Below are 17,115 nucleotides of genomic sequence, written 5' to 3'. Positions count from 1 at the left end.
TAGGTAGGACATTGTGATGGACCTCTTAGGTAGGACATTGTTATGAACCTCTTAGGTAGGACATTGTGATGGACCTCTTAGGTAGGACATTGTGATGGACCTCTTGGGTAGCACATTGTGATGGATCTCTTAGGTAGGACATTGTGATGGACCTCTTAGGTGGGACATTGTGATGGACCTCTTAGGTGGGACATTGTGATGGACCTCTTAGGTGGGACATTGTGATGGACCTCTTAGGTGGGACATTGTGATGGGTCTCTTAGGTGGGACATTGTGATGGATCTCTTAGGTGGGACATTGTGATGGACCTCTTAGGTGGGACATTGTGATGGATCTCTTAGGTGGGACATTGTGATGGACCTCTTAGGTGGGACATTGTGATGGACCTCTTAGGTGGGACATTGTGATGGACCTCTTAGGTGGGACATTGTGATGGACCTCTTAGGTGGGACATTGTGATGGACCTCTTAGGTGGGACATTGTGATGGACCTCTTAGGTGGGACATTGTGATGGGTCTCTTAGGTGGGACATTGTGATGGACCTCTTAGGTGGGACATTGTGATGGATCTCTTAGGTAGGACATTGTGATGGATCTCTTAGGTAGGATATTGTGATGGATCTCTTAGGTAGGACATTGTGATGGATCTCTTAGGTAGGACATTGTGATGGGTCTCTTAGGTAGGACACTGTGATGGACCTCTTAGGTAGGATATTGTGATGAATCTCTTAGGTGGGACATTGTGATGAATCTCTTAAGCCCCGTACACACGATCGGAATTTCTGATGGAAAAAGTCAGACAGATTTTTCAATCGGAATTTCCGACCGTGTGTATGCCCCATCGCAGAAATTCCATCGGAAATTCCGATGAATTCCATCAGAGTTTAAATATAGAACATGTTCTATTTTACTTTGATGGATTTCCGTCAGAATTCCGATGTGCTTTTGGCCGGGCAAAAGCCTGATCACGTGTACAAGGCATTAGGTAGGACATTGTGATGGGTCTCTTAAGTAAGACATTGTGATGGACCTCTTAGGTGGGACATTGTGATGGATCTCTTAGGTAGGACATTGTGATGGACCTCTTAGGTAGGACATTGTGATGGATCTCTTATGTAGGACATTGTGATGGGTCTCTTAGGTAGGACATTGTGATGGATCTCTTATGTAGGACATTGTGATGGGTCTCTTAGGTAGGACATTGTGATGGATCTCTTAGGTAGGACATTGTGATGGGTCTCTTAGGTAGGACATTGTGATGGCTCTCTTAGGTAGGACATTGTGATGGGTCTCTTAGGTAGGACATTGTGATGAGTCTCTTAGGTAGGACATTGTGATGGCTCTCTTAGGTAGGACATTGTGATGGACCTCTTAAGCCCCATACACACGATCGGAATTTCCGATGGAAAAAGTCTGACTGACTTTTTCCATCGGAAATTCAGACCGTGTGTATGCCCCATTGGAGAAATTCCATCGGAAATTTCCGATGAATTCCATCGGAGTTTAAATATAGAACATGTTCTATTTTACTCCGTCGGAATTCCGATGTGCTTTTGGCCGGGGAAAAAGCCTTATCGTGTGTACAGAGCATTATATAGGACATTGTGATGGACCTCTTAGGTAGGACATTGTGATGGACCTCTTAGGTAGGACATTGTGATGACTCTCTTAGGTAGGACATTGTGATGACTCTCTTAGGTAGGACATTGTGATGGGTCTCTTAGGTAGGACATTGTGATGGGTCTCTTAGGTAGGACATTGTAATGGGTCTCTTAGGTAGGTCATTGTGATGGATCTCTTATGTAGGACATTGTGATGGACCTCTTAGGTAGGACATTGTGATAGGTCTCTTAGGTAGGACATTGTGATGGACCTCTTAAGTAGGACATTGTGATTGACCACTTAGGTAGGACATTGTGATGGACCTCTTAGGTGGGACATTGTGATGGACCTCTTAGGTAGGACATTGTGATGGATCTCTTAGTTAGGACATTGAGATGGGTCTCTTAGGTAGGACATTGTGATGGATCTCTTAGGTAGGACATTGTGATGGATCTCTTAGGTAGGACATTGTGATGGATCTCTTAGGTAGGACATTGAGATGGGTCTCTTAGGTAGGACATTGTGATGGGTCTCTTAGGTGGGACATTGTGATGGGTCTCTTAGGTGGGACATTGTGATGGATCTCTTAGGTAGGACATTGTGATGGATCTCTTAGGTAGGACATTGTGAAGGATCTCTTATGCCGCCTACACACCATCGTTTTCTGCGATGGAAAAAAACGTCATTTTCAAAAACGTCAATTTAATTGACCGTGTGTGGGCAAAAACGTCGTTTTATGTCTTCTAAAAAACGACAGAAAAAAATTGAAGCATGCTTCAATTTTATGTGTCGTTTTTGGCCGACGTCGTTTTCTGTGTTCTAAACATTGACCGTGTGTACGTAAAAACGTCGATTTAAGCCCGCGCATGCTCAGAAGCAAGTTAGGAGACGGCAGCGCTCATTCATGTAAAACGACTGTTCAGAATGGAATCAGCACATTCGTTAAGGTGTTTTTCAGCTTATAGACAAGAAAACGAAATTTAAAGCACAGTCACTGAAAATCACGAATCGTATCTCACCAAACTTTTACTAACACGCAGCAACACGATATCAGCAAAAGAGGCCGTCTTCCGCATGGAAACGACCCTTTATAGTGACGTCGTGCGTGATTGACGGAACTGCGCTGTGCTAGAGCGTTGTGAAAAAGCGATGGTGTGTATGCTACGTCGTTGTTCAAATTGAAGTTTGAAAAATGACGTTTTTTTAAAGCACATAAAGCGTCGCATTTTTCCATCGCAGAAAACGATGGTGTGTACGCGGCATTAGGTAGGACATTGTGATGGATCTCATAGGTAGGACATTGTGAAGAACCTCTTAGGTAGGACATTGTGATGGGTCTCTTAGGTGGGACATTGTGATGGGTCTCTTAGGTAGGACATTGTGATGACTCTCTTAGTTAAGACATGATGGTTTATTGACAAGCACAACCAAATAACTGCAGCTGAAGAGAATAAGCAATGAATCCAATCAAATCAAACAGGGCTGACACAGCCCCCTCCCTTGGACTACAGCAGAGTCAGGACGCTCTCTATGTTGCAGATAAAAAAGCTGTGTGTTAGTGGGTGTCCTGACTGAATGGGTAACACAAGTTCCAGTGGTAAAGAAACAACCAACGGACTACAAGCATCAGCACTAAATCTTTTTGGCTATTAGCTCTTTTCAATAGATTGTTACATGGCCGGTCGTGTAATCCCAGAAACATTATGAAGGGCAAAACTGTAGGACATTTGTTTGCCTCGTAAGAAACGGCCATCATATGAAGGATTGTCATTTGAAAGCTCGGGACTTGGGGAATAGGTTCCTTAGGGCCTATCCTCAGTGGATGATTAATAGAGTTTTCGATATTGTGCTTCATGGAGACAGGTCCTCCTTGTTGTGCAGTTTGTATTACAGATGAAAGGTCCAGGCCTTGACCCCCTACCGTCACCAATGAATACAGGTTGGGGTTTCGCAGAATTCACGGTATTATTATGAGACGTCTTCTGATTTTATAGGGAGACCCTACTTATTATAACATAGATCGAGGTTTATGAACATCGGCTAAAAAGGTTCCAAACCAGATTTATTTCCCCCCGGAGGGTCTAAAGACACAACTGAAAGACTATCCAGTAAAGATAAATAGAATTATGGCCGCCGTGGCTTTCAATGTTCTGATGATTTAAAGGTCGTTTCAGACATTTATTCCATTTATCTGATGAGAGTTTATAAAATTTGGCACAACACTACTTTAATGAAGTTCCTCCTTTTTCAGTTTTCCGCAACGCCGGCAATAGTCAATAATAAAGCCAAATAGATGTTTAGAAAAAGGGTACAAAACCCCTTTCTATGACATCAATGTGACGCACGGGGAGCGAATGTTTACCTCTCCGGACTTTACACCTTGGAGTGGGGAAGTCAATGTGATTCACATTGTTCCATTCATCTCATGCTGATCCGGAGTTCCTTTCATCCCGAATGGCTTCTTTAATCAGCTTTTGTGACATTATTCGGTGACTAAGCAAATACGTCAAAGTTCTGTGATGACACGCTGTGCTTGTGTCTGGTATGTGGGAACCGACCTTCCCTTCGGCAGTTCTTCGGAAACAGGTCCTATGTTTCCCAATGTACTGTATACAACATCTTGAACCTGCACTGGTTAGCGGCTTTCACTGTCCCGAATCTGATGATTCATTCATTTGACGCAAGTCTGAGGTTGGCCATACATGGTGTACAGTTACCCTGCCACTGCCCCTGTACTGTGCCTTCCTGGCCCCCCTATACTGTCCTCTCCTGCCCTCTTGTATTGTGCTCTCCAGGCCCCCCTGTATTGTGCTCTCCTGCCCTCTTGTATTATGCTCTCCAGGCCCCCCTGTATTGTGCTCTCCTGCCCTCTTGTATTGTGCTCTCCAGGCCCCCTGTATTGTGCTCTCTTGACCCCCCCCCCCCGTACTGTGCCCTCCTGGCCCCTCTTCACTGTGCCTCTCTGCCCCCACCCCATACTGTCCTCTCCTGCCCCCCTTGTATTGTGCTCTCCTGCTCCCTATATTGTGCTTTCCGGGCCCCCCTGTATTGAGTTCTCCTGCCCCATGTACTGTGCCCTCCTGGCCCCCTGTATTGTGCTCTCCTGGCTCCCATGCATTGTGCTCTCCTACCCCCTGTACTGTGCCCTCCTGACCCTCTGTACTGTCCTCTCCTACCCCCTGTACTGTGCCCTCCTGGCCCTCTGTACTGTCCTCTCCTAGCCCCCTTTACTGTGCCCTCCTGGCCCTCTGTACTGTGCTCTCCTAGCCCCCTGTACTGTGCAATCCTGGCCCCCATGTTATGTGCTCTCCTACCCCCTGTACTGTGTCGTCCTGGCCCTCCTGTAATGTGCTCTCCTGCCCCTTGTGTTGTGCCCTTCTGGCCCCCTGTAATGTGCTCTCCTACCCACCCTGTATTGTGCTCTCCTGACCCTTGTACTGCGCTCTCCTGCCCCCCCTGTAGTGTGCCTTCCCGCCCCCCCTGTATTGTGCTCTCCTGTCCTCTGTATTGTGCTCTCCTACCCTCTTGTATTGTGCCCTCCTGGCCCCCCATGTACTGTCCTCTCTTGCCCCCTGTATTGTTCTCTCCTGCCTCCTGTACTGTGCCCTCCTGGCCCCCTGTATTGTGCTCTCCTGGCCCCCCCTGTACTGTCCTCTCCTGCCCCCCTTGTATTGTGCTCTCCTGCCCCTTGTACTGTGCCCTCCTGACCCCCCCATATTGTGCTCTTCTGCCCCCTGTACTATGCCTTCCTGGCCCCCTGTTCCCCCCCCCAGCCCCCTGTATTGTGCCCTTCTAGCCCCCCTGTATTGTGCTCTCCTGGCCCCCTGTATTGTACTTTCCTGGCCCCCTGTATTGTGCTCTCCTGGCCCCATGTATTGTGCCCTCCTATCCCCCCTGTATTGTGCCCTCCTATCCCCCCTGTATTGTGCTTTCCTGGCCCGCTGTATTGTGCCCTCCTATCCCCCCTGTATTGTGCCCTCCTATCCCCCCTGTATTGTGCCCTCCTAGCCCCCCTGTATTGTGCTCTCCTGGCCCCCTGTATTGTGCTCTCCTGGCCCCCTGTATTGTGCTCTCCTGGCCCCCCTGTATTGTGCTCCCCTGGCCCCCTGTATTGTGCCCTCCTGGCCCCCTGTATTGTGCCCTCCTGACCCTTGTACTGCGCTCTCCTGCCCCCCCTGTAGTGTGCCTTCCCGCCCCCCCCCCCTTTATTGTGCTCTCCTGTCCTCTGTATTGTGCTCTCCTACCCTCTTGTATTGTGCCCTCCTGGCCCCCCATGTACTGTCCTCTCCTGCCCCCTGTATTGTTCTCTCCTGCCTCCTGTACTGTGCCCTCCTGGCCCCCTGTATTGTGCTCTCCTGGCCCCCCCTGTACTGTCCTCTCCTGCCCCCCTTGTATTGTGCTCTCCTGCCCCTTGTACTGTGCCCTCCTGACCCCCCCCATATTGTGCTCTTCTGCCCCCTGTACTATGCCTTCCTGGCCCCCTGTTCCCCCCCCCCCCAGCCCCCTGTATTGTGCCCTTCTAGCCCCCCTGTATTGTGCTCTCCTGGCCCCCTGTATTGTACTTTCCTGGCCCCCTGTATTGTGCTCTCCTGGCCCCATGTATTGTGCCCTCCTATCCCCCCTGTATTGTGCCCTCCTATCCCCCCTGTATTGTGCTTTCCTGGCCCCCTGTATTGTGCCCTCCTATCCCCCCTGTATTGTGCCCTCCTATCCCCCCTGTATTGTGCCCTCCTATCCCCCCTGTATTGTGCTTTCCTGGCCCCCTGTATTGTGCTCTCCTGGCCCCCTGTATTGTGCTCTCCTGGCCCCCCTGTATTGTGCCCTCCTGGCCCCCCTGTATTGTGCCCTCCTATCCCCCCTGTATTGTGCTTTCCTGGCCCCCTGTATTGTGCTCTCCTGGCCCCCTGTATTGTGCTCTCCTGGCCCCCCTGTATTGTGCTCTCCTGGCCCCCCTGTATTGTGCTCTCCTGCCCCCTGTATTGTGCTCTCCTGGCCCCCTGTATTGTGCCCTCCTATCCCCCCTGTATTGTGCCCTCCTATCCCCCCTGTATTGTGCTTTCCTGGCCCCCTGTATTGTGCCCTCCTATCCCCCCTGTATTGTGCCCTCCTATCCCCCCTGTATTGTGCTCTCCTGGCCCCCCTGTATTGTGCCCTCCTGGCCCCCTGTATTGTGCCCTCCTGGCCCCCTGTATTGTGCTCTCCTGGCCCCCTGTATTGTGCTCTCCTGGCCCCCTGTATTGTGCCCTCCTGCCCCCCCTGTATTGTGCTCTCCTGGCCCCCTGTATTGTGCCCTCCTGCCCCCCCTGTATTGTGCTCTCCTGGCACCCTGTATTGTGCCCTCCTGGCCCCCCTGTATTGTGCAGCCTCACCTATGTCACAAGGTATTAAGAAAACCGACACAAACCCGAGGTACCCCATGTGGGTGCATAAAGTGACCCAACGCAGTCCAACAAAAAGTAGGGTAGTAGGCATCACTTGTGACCCAGTGCTTACAGGAAACATGAACGACTCCCAAATGAATGGAAGAAAAACATTCATTGATGGGCACTAAGGGCCAGATTCTCAGAAGAGTTACGATGGAGTATCTCAGGAAACTCCGTCGTATCTCTGTTTCTGAGCCCGGGTATCTATGCGACTGATTCCTAGAATCATTTTCGCATAGATACGGCCAAGATCCGACAGGTGTAAGTCACTTACACCGTCGGATCTTAAATGTCATTCGCCGCTGGCCGCTAGGTGGCGTTTACATTCAGTTCTCATTTGACTATGCAAATGAGCCTGATACGCCGATTCCCAAACGAATTTGCGTCGCGTAGTCGTCGCTTACGTCGTTTCTGTAGGCGTAAGGTTACCCCTGCTATATGAGGGGTAACCTTACGCCAGTCCGCCGTATGCCATGTTAAGTATGGCGTCGGGTCCGCGTCGTCTTTTCCCGTCTGGTACGTCGTTTTCCTAAGTCGTTCTTGAATACGACTTTACGTCAATGACGCTCACGTCTGCGTCATTGAGTTTTCCGTCGTGAACTGGAGCATGCGCACTGGGCTATTTTTCAGCCCGGCGCATGCGCAGTTCAATCGACGCGCTCAATTTGAATACAAGCCGCCCCCTTTGAATTACGCGGGGATACGTCGGGCCATTTACACTCCGCCGCCGCAAATTACGGAGCAAGTGCTTGAGGAATACGGCACTTGCTCCAGTAAGTTGCGGTGGCGTAGTGTAAATGGCTTACGCTACGCCAACGCAGAAACTACCAGAATCTGGCCCTGAGACTGCATTGATGGGCGATGGTGAGGCTGTATTTGATGGGCCCTGGTGAGGCTGCATTTGAGGGGCGCTGGTGAGGCTGCATTTGATGGGCACTGGTGAGGCTGCATTGATGGGCGATGGTGAGGCTGTATTTGATGGGCCCTGGTGAGGCTGCATTTGATGGGCGCTGGTGAGGCTGCATTTGAGGGGCACTGGTGAGGCTGCATTTGAGGGGCGCTTTTAAGGCTGCATTTGATGGGCGCTGGTGAGGCTGCATTTGATGGGCGCTGGTGAGGCTGCATTTGATGGGCGCTGGTGAGGCTGCATTTGATGGGCGCTGGTGAGGCTGCATTTGATGGGCGCTGGTGAGGCTGCATTTGAGGGGCACTGGTGAGGCTGCATTTGATGGGCGTTGGTGAGTTTGCATTTAACGGGTGCTGGTGAGGCTGCATTTGATGGGCGCTGGTGAGGCTGCATTTGATGGGTGCTGGTGAGGCTGCATTTGATGGGCGCTGGTGAGGCTTCATTTGATGGGCGCTGGTGAGGCTTCATTTGATGGGCGCTGGTGAGGCTGCATTTGATGGGCGCTGGTGAGGCTGCATTTGATGGGTACTGGTGAGGCTGCATTTGAGGGGCGATGGTGAGGCTGCATTTGATGGGCGCTGGTGAGGCTGCTTTTGATGGGTGCTGGTGAGTCTGCATTTGATGGGCGCTGGTGAGGCTGCATTTGATGGGCGCTGGTGAGGCTGCATTTGATGGGCACTGGTGAGGCTGCATTTGATGGGCGCTGGTGAGGCTGCATTTGATGGGCGCTGGTGAGGCTGCATTTGAGCGCTTCATTAAAAAGGTGGGGTATACAGGGGCAGGGAAAAGGGGGTGGGGTCATGGGTGGAGCCGGGGAGGGCAGCAAGTTAGGTTTCGCCTAGGGTGTTGAAAATCCTGCCCTGCTCACCACAGGAATGCTGGAGCAACGCGGATCTTGTATAAATGTCTCGGTATCCCGGGTGATTATCGATGGATATAAACCGCGTGGAATGTACGTTTCGTATTCTCGCCGCTGACGGGCAAATCTTCATAAAGAAGGAGAATCTTCCTCGGGGGCCCGGTGGAGGCCGCGGTAGAGCGCCGCGTTGTTGGCGCCTCTCTTCCTCCTCATCACATCCACACAAATCCTTCATCTAATCAGACACTTTTATATCTCACCTACTTAAACACATGGCAGGGGGTCCCATACCAATCTGTAGCCTCCCGCGGTGGCGTGCGATTCACCGAACGTGTCTAATTCCCCCTCCAAAGAATTACGCAGAGTGGGGTGAACGGCTACGGGGTGTTTTATGTACTTTTGGTTGCCGAAAATCAACATAAACAAATAATACGTAAATTAATGAGCAATAAAAATGCCGCCTGCGGCAAACTAACGAGTCTTTCCCGGTTACGGTAACGGGGTAAAGCAATAGAGCTAAAGGGGCCCTCAACTGCTTCCCCCTGACACAACAAAATGGCTGCACATATAGGTAGATTCAGAAAGAGTTAGGCCGGCTTATAAGTAGATAAGTCGACCTAACTCAGAATCTACGCCGACTTATGTTTAAGCGTATGTTCAAACAGAGATACGCTTAAACATATCTAAGATACGAGGGCTTGCGCCGTCCTATCTTAGGTTGCAATATTTCGGATGGCCGCTAGGTGGCGCTTCCATTGCAGCCGGGGGAGAATATGTAAATGAGTTGATACGCCAATTCACGAACGTATGCCCGGCCGCCGCAGTCGATTTACGCCGTTTCCGTAAGGCATTAGCAGGCCTAAAGTTATTCCACCTATTAGGTGGAATAACAATGTTAAAGTATGGCCGCCGTTCCCGCCGCAAGATTCAAATTTTTTACGTTGTTTGCGTAAGTCGTCTGCGAATCTGGATTTACGTTGTTTACATCCACGTCGAAATCAATAGGCCCGTGCGGCGTACTTAGCCGTAATGCACACTGGGAAATGTAGGCGCCTGGCGCATGCGCATTAAGAAAAAAATGTAAAAAACGTGAGGTCAAGCCTTATTACCATAGAACACGCCCCCCTCCAAGACATTTGAATTTGGCGCTCTTACGCCCGCCCGCTTTAGGCAACGCCGCCGTATATTAGCAGGCAAGTACATTGAGAATCATGTACTTGCCTAGCTAACTTACGGCGGCGTAGCCTAAACACGCTAAGCTACGCCGCCGCAAGTTTAAGCCTTTCTCTGTGAATCTACCTAATAATGTTCAATATATGTAATGCTGAAGAGGACGGTCAGAGACTGCAGACCTAATAAAGGAAATGAGGGTCAGAGAGTGAGGACTGGATATACATTGTTGGTGAGTAGGGTCAAAAAACTCACGGTTCGGATCGTTCCTCGGATCAGGAGTCACGGATCGGATCATTTTTCCGATCAGCAAAAAAAAAATCTCCCCCACTGTAATATCCAAATCCCCCCACTGCAGTGGCGTCACTAGGGTTGGTGTCACCCGGTGCAAAAAATAAATAAAAATGGTGTCACCCCTCCCACCCACTATGGTCCCCCCCCTCAGTACAGACCCCCCCCCTCAGTACGGACACCCCACAGTAGTGCAGACCTCAGACAGTAACCCCCCCCAGTAGTGCAGACCTCCGACGGTAACCCCCCCAGAGGTGCAGGGTGCTGTGTAATGTAAAGGGGCCCAGAGGTGCAGGGTGCTGTGTAATGTAAAGGGGCCCAGAGGTGCAGGGTGCTGTGTAATGTAAAGGTGTCCAGAGGTGCAGGGTGCTGTGTAATGTAAAAGGGTGCAGGGTGCTGTGTAATGTAAAGGGGTCCAGAGTTGCAGGGTGCTGTGTAATGTAAAGGGGCCCAGAGGTGCAGGGTGCTGTGTAATGTAAAGGGGTCCAGAGGTGCAGGGTGCTGTGTAATGTAAAGGAGCCCAGAGATGCAGGGTGCTGTGTAATGTAAAGGGGTCCAAAGGTGCAGGGTGCTGTGTAATGTAAAGGGGTCCAGAGGTGCAGGGTGCTGTGCAATGTAAAGGGGTCCAGAGGTGCAGAGTGCTGTGTAATGTAAAGGGGTCCAGAGGTGCAGGGTGCTGTGTAATGTAAAGGGGTCCAGAGGTGCAGGGTGCTGTGTAATGTAAAGGGGCCCAGAGATGCAGGGTGCTGTGTAATGTAAAGGGGTCCAGAGGTGCAGAGTGCTGTGTAATGTAAAGGGGTCCAGAGGTGCAGGGTGCTGTGTAATGTAAAGGGGTCCAGAGGTGCAGGGTGCTGTGTAATGTAAAGGGGCCCAGAGGTGCAGGGTGCTGTGTAATTTAAAGGGATGCAGAGGTGCAGGGTGCTGTGTAATGTAAAGGGTTCCAGAGGTGTAGGGTGCTGTGTAATGTAAAAGGGTGCAGGGTGCTGTGTAATGTAAAGGGGCCCAGAGGTGCAGGGTGCTGTGTAATGTAAAAGGGCCCAGAGGTGCAGGGGGCTGTGTAATATAAAGGGGTCCAGAGGTGCAGGGTGCTGTGTAATGTAAAGGGGCCCAGAGGTGCAGGGTGCTGTGTAATGTAAAGGGGTCCAGAGGTACAGGGTGCTGTGTAATGTAAAGGGGTCCAGAGGTGCGGGGTGCTGTGTAATGTAAAGGGGCCCAGAGGTGCAGGGTGCTGTGTAATGTAAAAGGGTCCAGCGGTGCAGGGTGATGTGTAATGTAAAGGGGTCCAGAGGTGCAGGGTGCTGTGTAATGTAAAGGGGTCCAGAGGTGCAGGGTGCTGTGTAATGTAAAGGGGCCCAGAGCTGTGGGGTGCTGTGTAATTTAAAGGGGCCCAGAGGTGCAGGGTGCTGTGTAATGTAAAGGGGTCCAGAGGTGCGGGGTGCTGTGTAATGTAAAGGGGCCCAGAGTTGCAGGGTGCTGTGTAATGTAAAAGGGTCCAGAGGTGCAGGGTGCTGTGTAATGTAAAGGGGTCCAGAGGTCCAGGGTGCTGTGTAATGTAAAGGGGCCCAGAGGTGCAGGGTGCTGTGTAATGTAAAGGGGCCCAGAGGTGCAGGGTGCTGTGTAATGTAAAGGGGTCCAGAGGTGCAGGGTGCTGTGTAATGTAAAGGGGTCCAGAGGTACAAGTTGCTGGAACCCAACATCCCATCATTACCCGCCGCTGCACCCCCCCCCCCTAGGCTGCTCAGTCTAAAATGCCCGGGCCTATTTTTTGCCCCAGTCCGGGCCTGGGTCCAGCGCCATCCTTCCTCTTTCCTCTGATTGGAGGACAGCTCCACCAGAGAAAGGTCTAAAGAGAAATGAATGTTTGTGTTACCTGTTGATGGAGAGCTTCTGTGCTAAGAGCTGCCAGTCCTTCCCTTTGGCGTTGGGCGTGTCGAAAGTGGCGCAGATCCTCTGCCTGATGGAGTGCGGGATTTTGAAGGCCTTTGGACCCGTGTGCGCCAGGAAATTGGTCTCCTCGGGGGCGAAGAAAGCGATGGTCTCCCGTTCATTCTGAATGGAAAGAGATGCCGATCAGTGAATTAGAATATTATCACACCCTTTATAACTTCATCGTAAAAATACATAAAAAAACATGACTATGGGGGGAGGGGAGGATGGCGTCGGAGGAAATAAATACTGGGGGGGGTCACATGACTATGGGGGGGGGTGGCGTCAGAGGAAATAAATACTGGGGGGTCACATGACTATGGGGGGAGGGGAGGGTGGCGTCGGAGGGAATAAATACTGGGAGGTCACATGACTATGGGGGGAGAGGATGGCGTCGGAGGAAATAAATACTGGGGGGTCACACAATTACTTTTATTACACTCAGAGCAGCAGATGAGATCTTCACATTATGATGACCTTTATCTTTGTGTATTTCACTCTTCGACTTGTACTGTGAATGGATGAAGGAGCTTTAGAAGGCCGGGGGAAGGGATTTCATACACAACATGGTGATGATGATTAACCCCCTAAACCTATGAGATTTCCTCTTCTCATGTTATTGTCTCCACACAAGTATGGGAAGGGGTTACAAAGAGCTCCCCACACATTGGGGTGATTGGAAGTTTCTAGAAGCGCAGATATCATTTATGAGGGGCCACCAAAGCACTAAAAGGGTAGCATAGTTTCTCCATGCTTGGAATCCAGGATCTTCTCCGTGCCTGGACTCCGGAGATCTTCTCCATGCCTGGACTCCGGGATCCTCTCCATGCCTGGACTCCGGGATCTTCTCCATGCCTGGACTCCGGGATCTTCTCCATGCCTGGACTCCGGGATCTTCTCCATGCCTGGACTCCGGGATCTTCTCCATGCCTGGACTCCGGGATCTTCTCCATGCCTGGACTCCGGGATCTTCTCCATGCCTGAAATCCGGGATCTTCTCCATGCCTGGACTCCAGGATCTTCTCCATGCTTGGAATCCGAGATCTTCTCCATGCCTGGACTCCGGGATCTTCTCCATGCCTGGACTCCGGGATCTTCTCCATGCCTGGACTCCGGGATCTTCTCCATGCCTGGACTCCGGGATCTTCTCCATGCCTGGACTCCGGGATCTTCTCCATGCCTGGACTCCGGGGTCTTCTCCATGCCTGGACTCCGGGATCTTCTCCATGCCTGGACTCCGGGATCTTCTCCATGCCTGGACTCCGGGATCTTCTCCATGCCTGGACTCCGGGATCTTCTCCATGCCTGAAATCCGGGATCTTCTCCATGCCTGGACTCCAGGATCTTCTCCGTGCCTGGACTCAAGGGTCCTCTCCGTGCCTGGACTCAAGGGTCCTCTCCGTGCCTGGACTCCGGGATCCTCTCCGTGCCTGGACTCAAGGGTCCTCTCTGTGCCTGGACTCAAGGGTCCTTTCCGTGCCTGGACTCCAGGGTCCTCTCCGTGCCTGGACTCCGGGGTCCTCTCCCTGCCTTGACTCCGGGATCTTCTCCATGTCTGGACTCCGGGGTCCTCTCCATGCCTGGACTCCAGGGTCCTCTCCATGCCTGGACTCCAGGGTCCTCTCCATGCCTGGTCTCCAGGGTCCTCTCCGTGCTTGGACTCCAGGGTCCTCTCCGTGCCTGGACTACGGGGTCCTCTCCCTGCCTTGACTCCGGGATCTTCTCCATGTCTGGACTCCGGGGTCCTCTCCATGCCTGGACTCCAGGGTCCTCTCCATGCCTGGACTCCAGGGTCCTCTCCATGCCTGGACTCCAGGGTCCTCTCCATGCCTGGACTCCAGGGTCCTCTCAATGCCTGGTCTCCAGGGTCCTCTCCATGCCTGGACTCCAGGGTCCTCTCCATGCCTGGACTCCAGGGTCCTCTCCATGCCTGGACTCCAGGGTCCTCTCCATGCCTGGTCTCCAGGGTCCTCTCCATGCCTGGTCTCCAGGGTCCTCTCCATGCCTGGTCTCCAGGGTCCTCTCCATGCCTGGACTCCGGGATCTTCTCCATGCCTGGACTCCGGGATCTTCTCCATGCCTGGACTCTGGGATCTTCTCCATGCCTGGACTCCGGGATCTTCTCCATGCCTGGACTCCGGGATCTTCTCCATGCCTGGACTCCGGGATCTTCTCCATGCCTGAAATCCGGGATCTTCTCCATGCCTGGACTCCAGGATCTTCTCCGTGCCTGGACTCAAGGGTCCTCTCCGTGCCTGGACTCAAGGGTCCTCTCCGTGCCTGGACTCAAGGGTCCTCTCCGTGCCTGGACTCCGGGATCCTCTCCGTGCCTGGACTCAAGGGTCCTCTCTGTGCCTGGACTCAAGGGTCCTTTCCGTGCCTGGACTCCAGGGTCCTCTCCGTGCCTGGACTCCGGGGTCCTCTCCCTGCCTTGACTCCGGGATCTTCTCCATGTCTGGACTCCGGGGTCCTCTCCATGCCTGGACTCCAGGGTCCTCTCCATGCCTGGACTCCAGGGTCCTCTCCATGCCTGGTCTCCAGGGTCCTCTCCGTGCTTGGACTCCAGGGTCCTCTCCGTGCTTGGACTCCGGGGTCCTCTCCGTGCCTGGACTACGGGGTCCTCTCCCTGCCTTGACTCCGGGATCTTCTCCATGTCTGGACTCCGGGGTCCTCTCCATGCCTGGACTCCAGGGTCCTCTCCATGCCTGGACTCCAGGGTCCTCTCCATGCCTGGTCTCCAGGGTCCTCTCCATGCCTGGTCTCCAGGGTCCTCTCCATGCCTGGTCTCCAGGGTCCTCTCCATGCCTGGACTCCAGGGTCTTCACCCTGATATACAAGTTCACTCCTTCTCTATGCTTTCATTGAAGATCTTATATATCCAGAACACCTTTCTTTGCCTTACAAGCCCAACAGGATAACACGCAGACACACGGCATGCCTGTATCTCCCATAGTCACTGTTTTTAATGCCATGACCCTCTCCCTGCTAACACGTCCCCCCCCCCCCCCCGACACCCCTCCCTGCTAACACGTCCCCCCCCCCCCCCCCGACACCCCTCCCTGCTAACACGTCCCCCCCCTCCACACCCCTCCCTGCTAACACGTCCCCCCCCCCGACACCCCTCCCTGCTAACATGCCCCCTCCGAGACCCCTCCCTGCTAACACGTCCCCCCCGACACCCCTCCCTGCTAACATGCCCCCTCCCAGGTTGAGTCTTTTTTTGTTTTTTTTTCTGGAGTTTTGGTTGTTATTCTGTCTCTATCATATAAAATACACCTATGATAAAAATGATAGACCTTCATTTCTATGTAAGCGAGCGAACTTTCACAATCTGCAGGGGAGGCCAATCAGCATTTACCTCACCGTACGTGATTTAAGAGGAAGTGGTTAAAAAACAAACACTGGTAACTCATCCAGGAGCAGCGGTGTTTTGGCAAAAAATAAATAAATCACTTGACGCATGTAAACGCATGTTAACGCGTCTAAATATGTGTCTTCGGTAGGCACAGTGGCCCAGATTCAAGAAGCAATTGCGCCCGTGTAACCATAAGTTACACGGCGCAATTGCTTACTTGCTCCGGTGTAACGAGTGCTCCTGATTCAGGAACCTCGTTACACCGACTGCAGGCTAAAATCTGCGCGGCATAAGGCACTTATGCCACGCATATCTTAGGCTGCATTCTTGCGGGGGCCGCTAGGGGGCGCTCCCATTGTGTATCAGCGTGTAGTATGCAAATTGCATACTACCAACTGATTCACAAACTTGCGCGGGCCCCGCACAAGCCAGGTACGGAGTTTCCGTACGGCAACTTTAGCGCAAGGCTGCCCTTTCTAATAGCAGGGGCAGCCTGTGCTAAAGTATAGCCGCAGCTCCCGCGCCGTGAAATTAGAATTTCATGGCGTTTGCGTAAGTGATTCGTGAATGGCGCTGGACGCCATTCACGTTCACTTTGAAGCAAATGACGTCCTTGCGACGTCATTTGCCGCAATGCACGTCGGGAAAGTTTCCCGACGGAGCATGCGCTGTACGCTCGGCACGGGAGCGCGCCTAATTTAAATGATTCCCGCCCCCGACGGGATCATTTACATTGCGCGCGCTTACGCCGGGCAATTTTGCCAGCGTGCCCTCACAATTCATGGAGCTACTGCTCCGTGAATCGAGGGCAGCGCAAAATATTTGCGTGGGCGCAGGGAAAAATCGTTGCCCTGTGCCCGCGCCAATATAGCGCAATTCTACCTGAATCTGGGACATTGGCCGGATTCACAAAGCACTTGCGCCGACGTAAGTACAAATGTGCGCCGTCGTATCTGAGCGCCGATCCACATACTGAGATACGCCTAAAAATAGGCTTCCTACGACCAACGTAACTTGCCTACGCCATCGTATCGTGGGCGCATATTTACGCTGGGCGCATGTGCCGCTCCTATTGATTTTCTATGCACATATGCAAATGAGGGAGATACGCCGATTCACGAACGTACTTGCGCCCGGCGCATAATATACGCGGTTTGCGTAAGTCGTACGTCCGGCGTAAAGTTATTCCCCATATATGAGGCGCAACCCATGCAAAGGTATGGACCAGGGAACACAGCCGTCGTATTTTACGTCGTTTACGTTGTACGTGAATAGGGCTGGGCGTAGGTTACGTTCACGCCGTAGGCAGAGATCCGTCGTATCTTAGTGATTCTGAGCAAGCGCACTGGCATCCAACTGGCATGCGCCGTTCGTTATTCGTATCTTTATGGCGCTCGGCCCATTATTTGCATGGGGTCACGCCTCATTTGCATGGCTCACGCCCACTTCCACTTACGACGACTTACGCCTAAGAAACCCAGCGCAGATTTAGTGGCAAGTGCTTTGTGAATTCGGTGCTTGCCTCCCTGCGCTGCGTCGGCGTAGCGTAAAGAAGATACGCTACGGCGGCATAAATATGCGCG

General features: G+C 52.3%; 1 protein-coding gene across 1 annotated transcript in view; it reads right to left on the bottom strand.

The window, feature by feature from the left end:
• UNC5D (unc-5 netrin receptor D) overlaps positions 1-17,115 on the bottom strand; it is a 500,326-nt gene that overhangs the window by 27,790 nt on the left and 455,421 nt on the right. The window contains exon 16 of the mRNA XM_040341477.1: positions 12,122-12,300. Coding sequence (XP_040197411.1) covers positions 12,122-12,300 — 179 coding nt within the window. The remainder of the gene's footprint in view (positions 1-12,121; positions 12,301-17,115) is intronic.

This window comes from Rana temporaria, chromosome 3 (genome assembly GCF_905171775.1).
Source record: "Rana temporaria chromosome 3, aRanTem1.1, whole genome shotgun sequence".
Taxonomy (NCBI): domain Eukaryota; kingdom Metazoa; phylum Chordata; class Amphibia; order Anura; family Ranidae; genus Rana; species Rana temporaria.
Note: the sequence above shows the minus strand (reverse complement) of the source record. Positions and strands in the feature narration are given on the sequence as shown.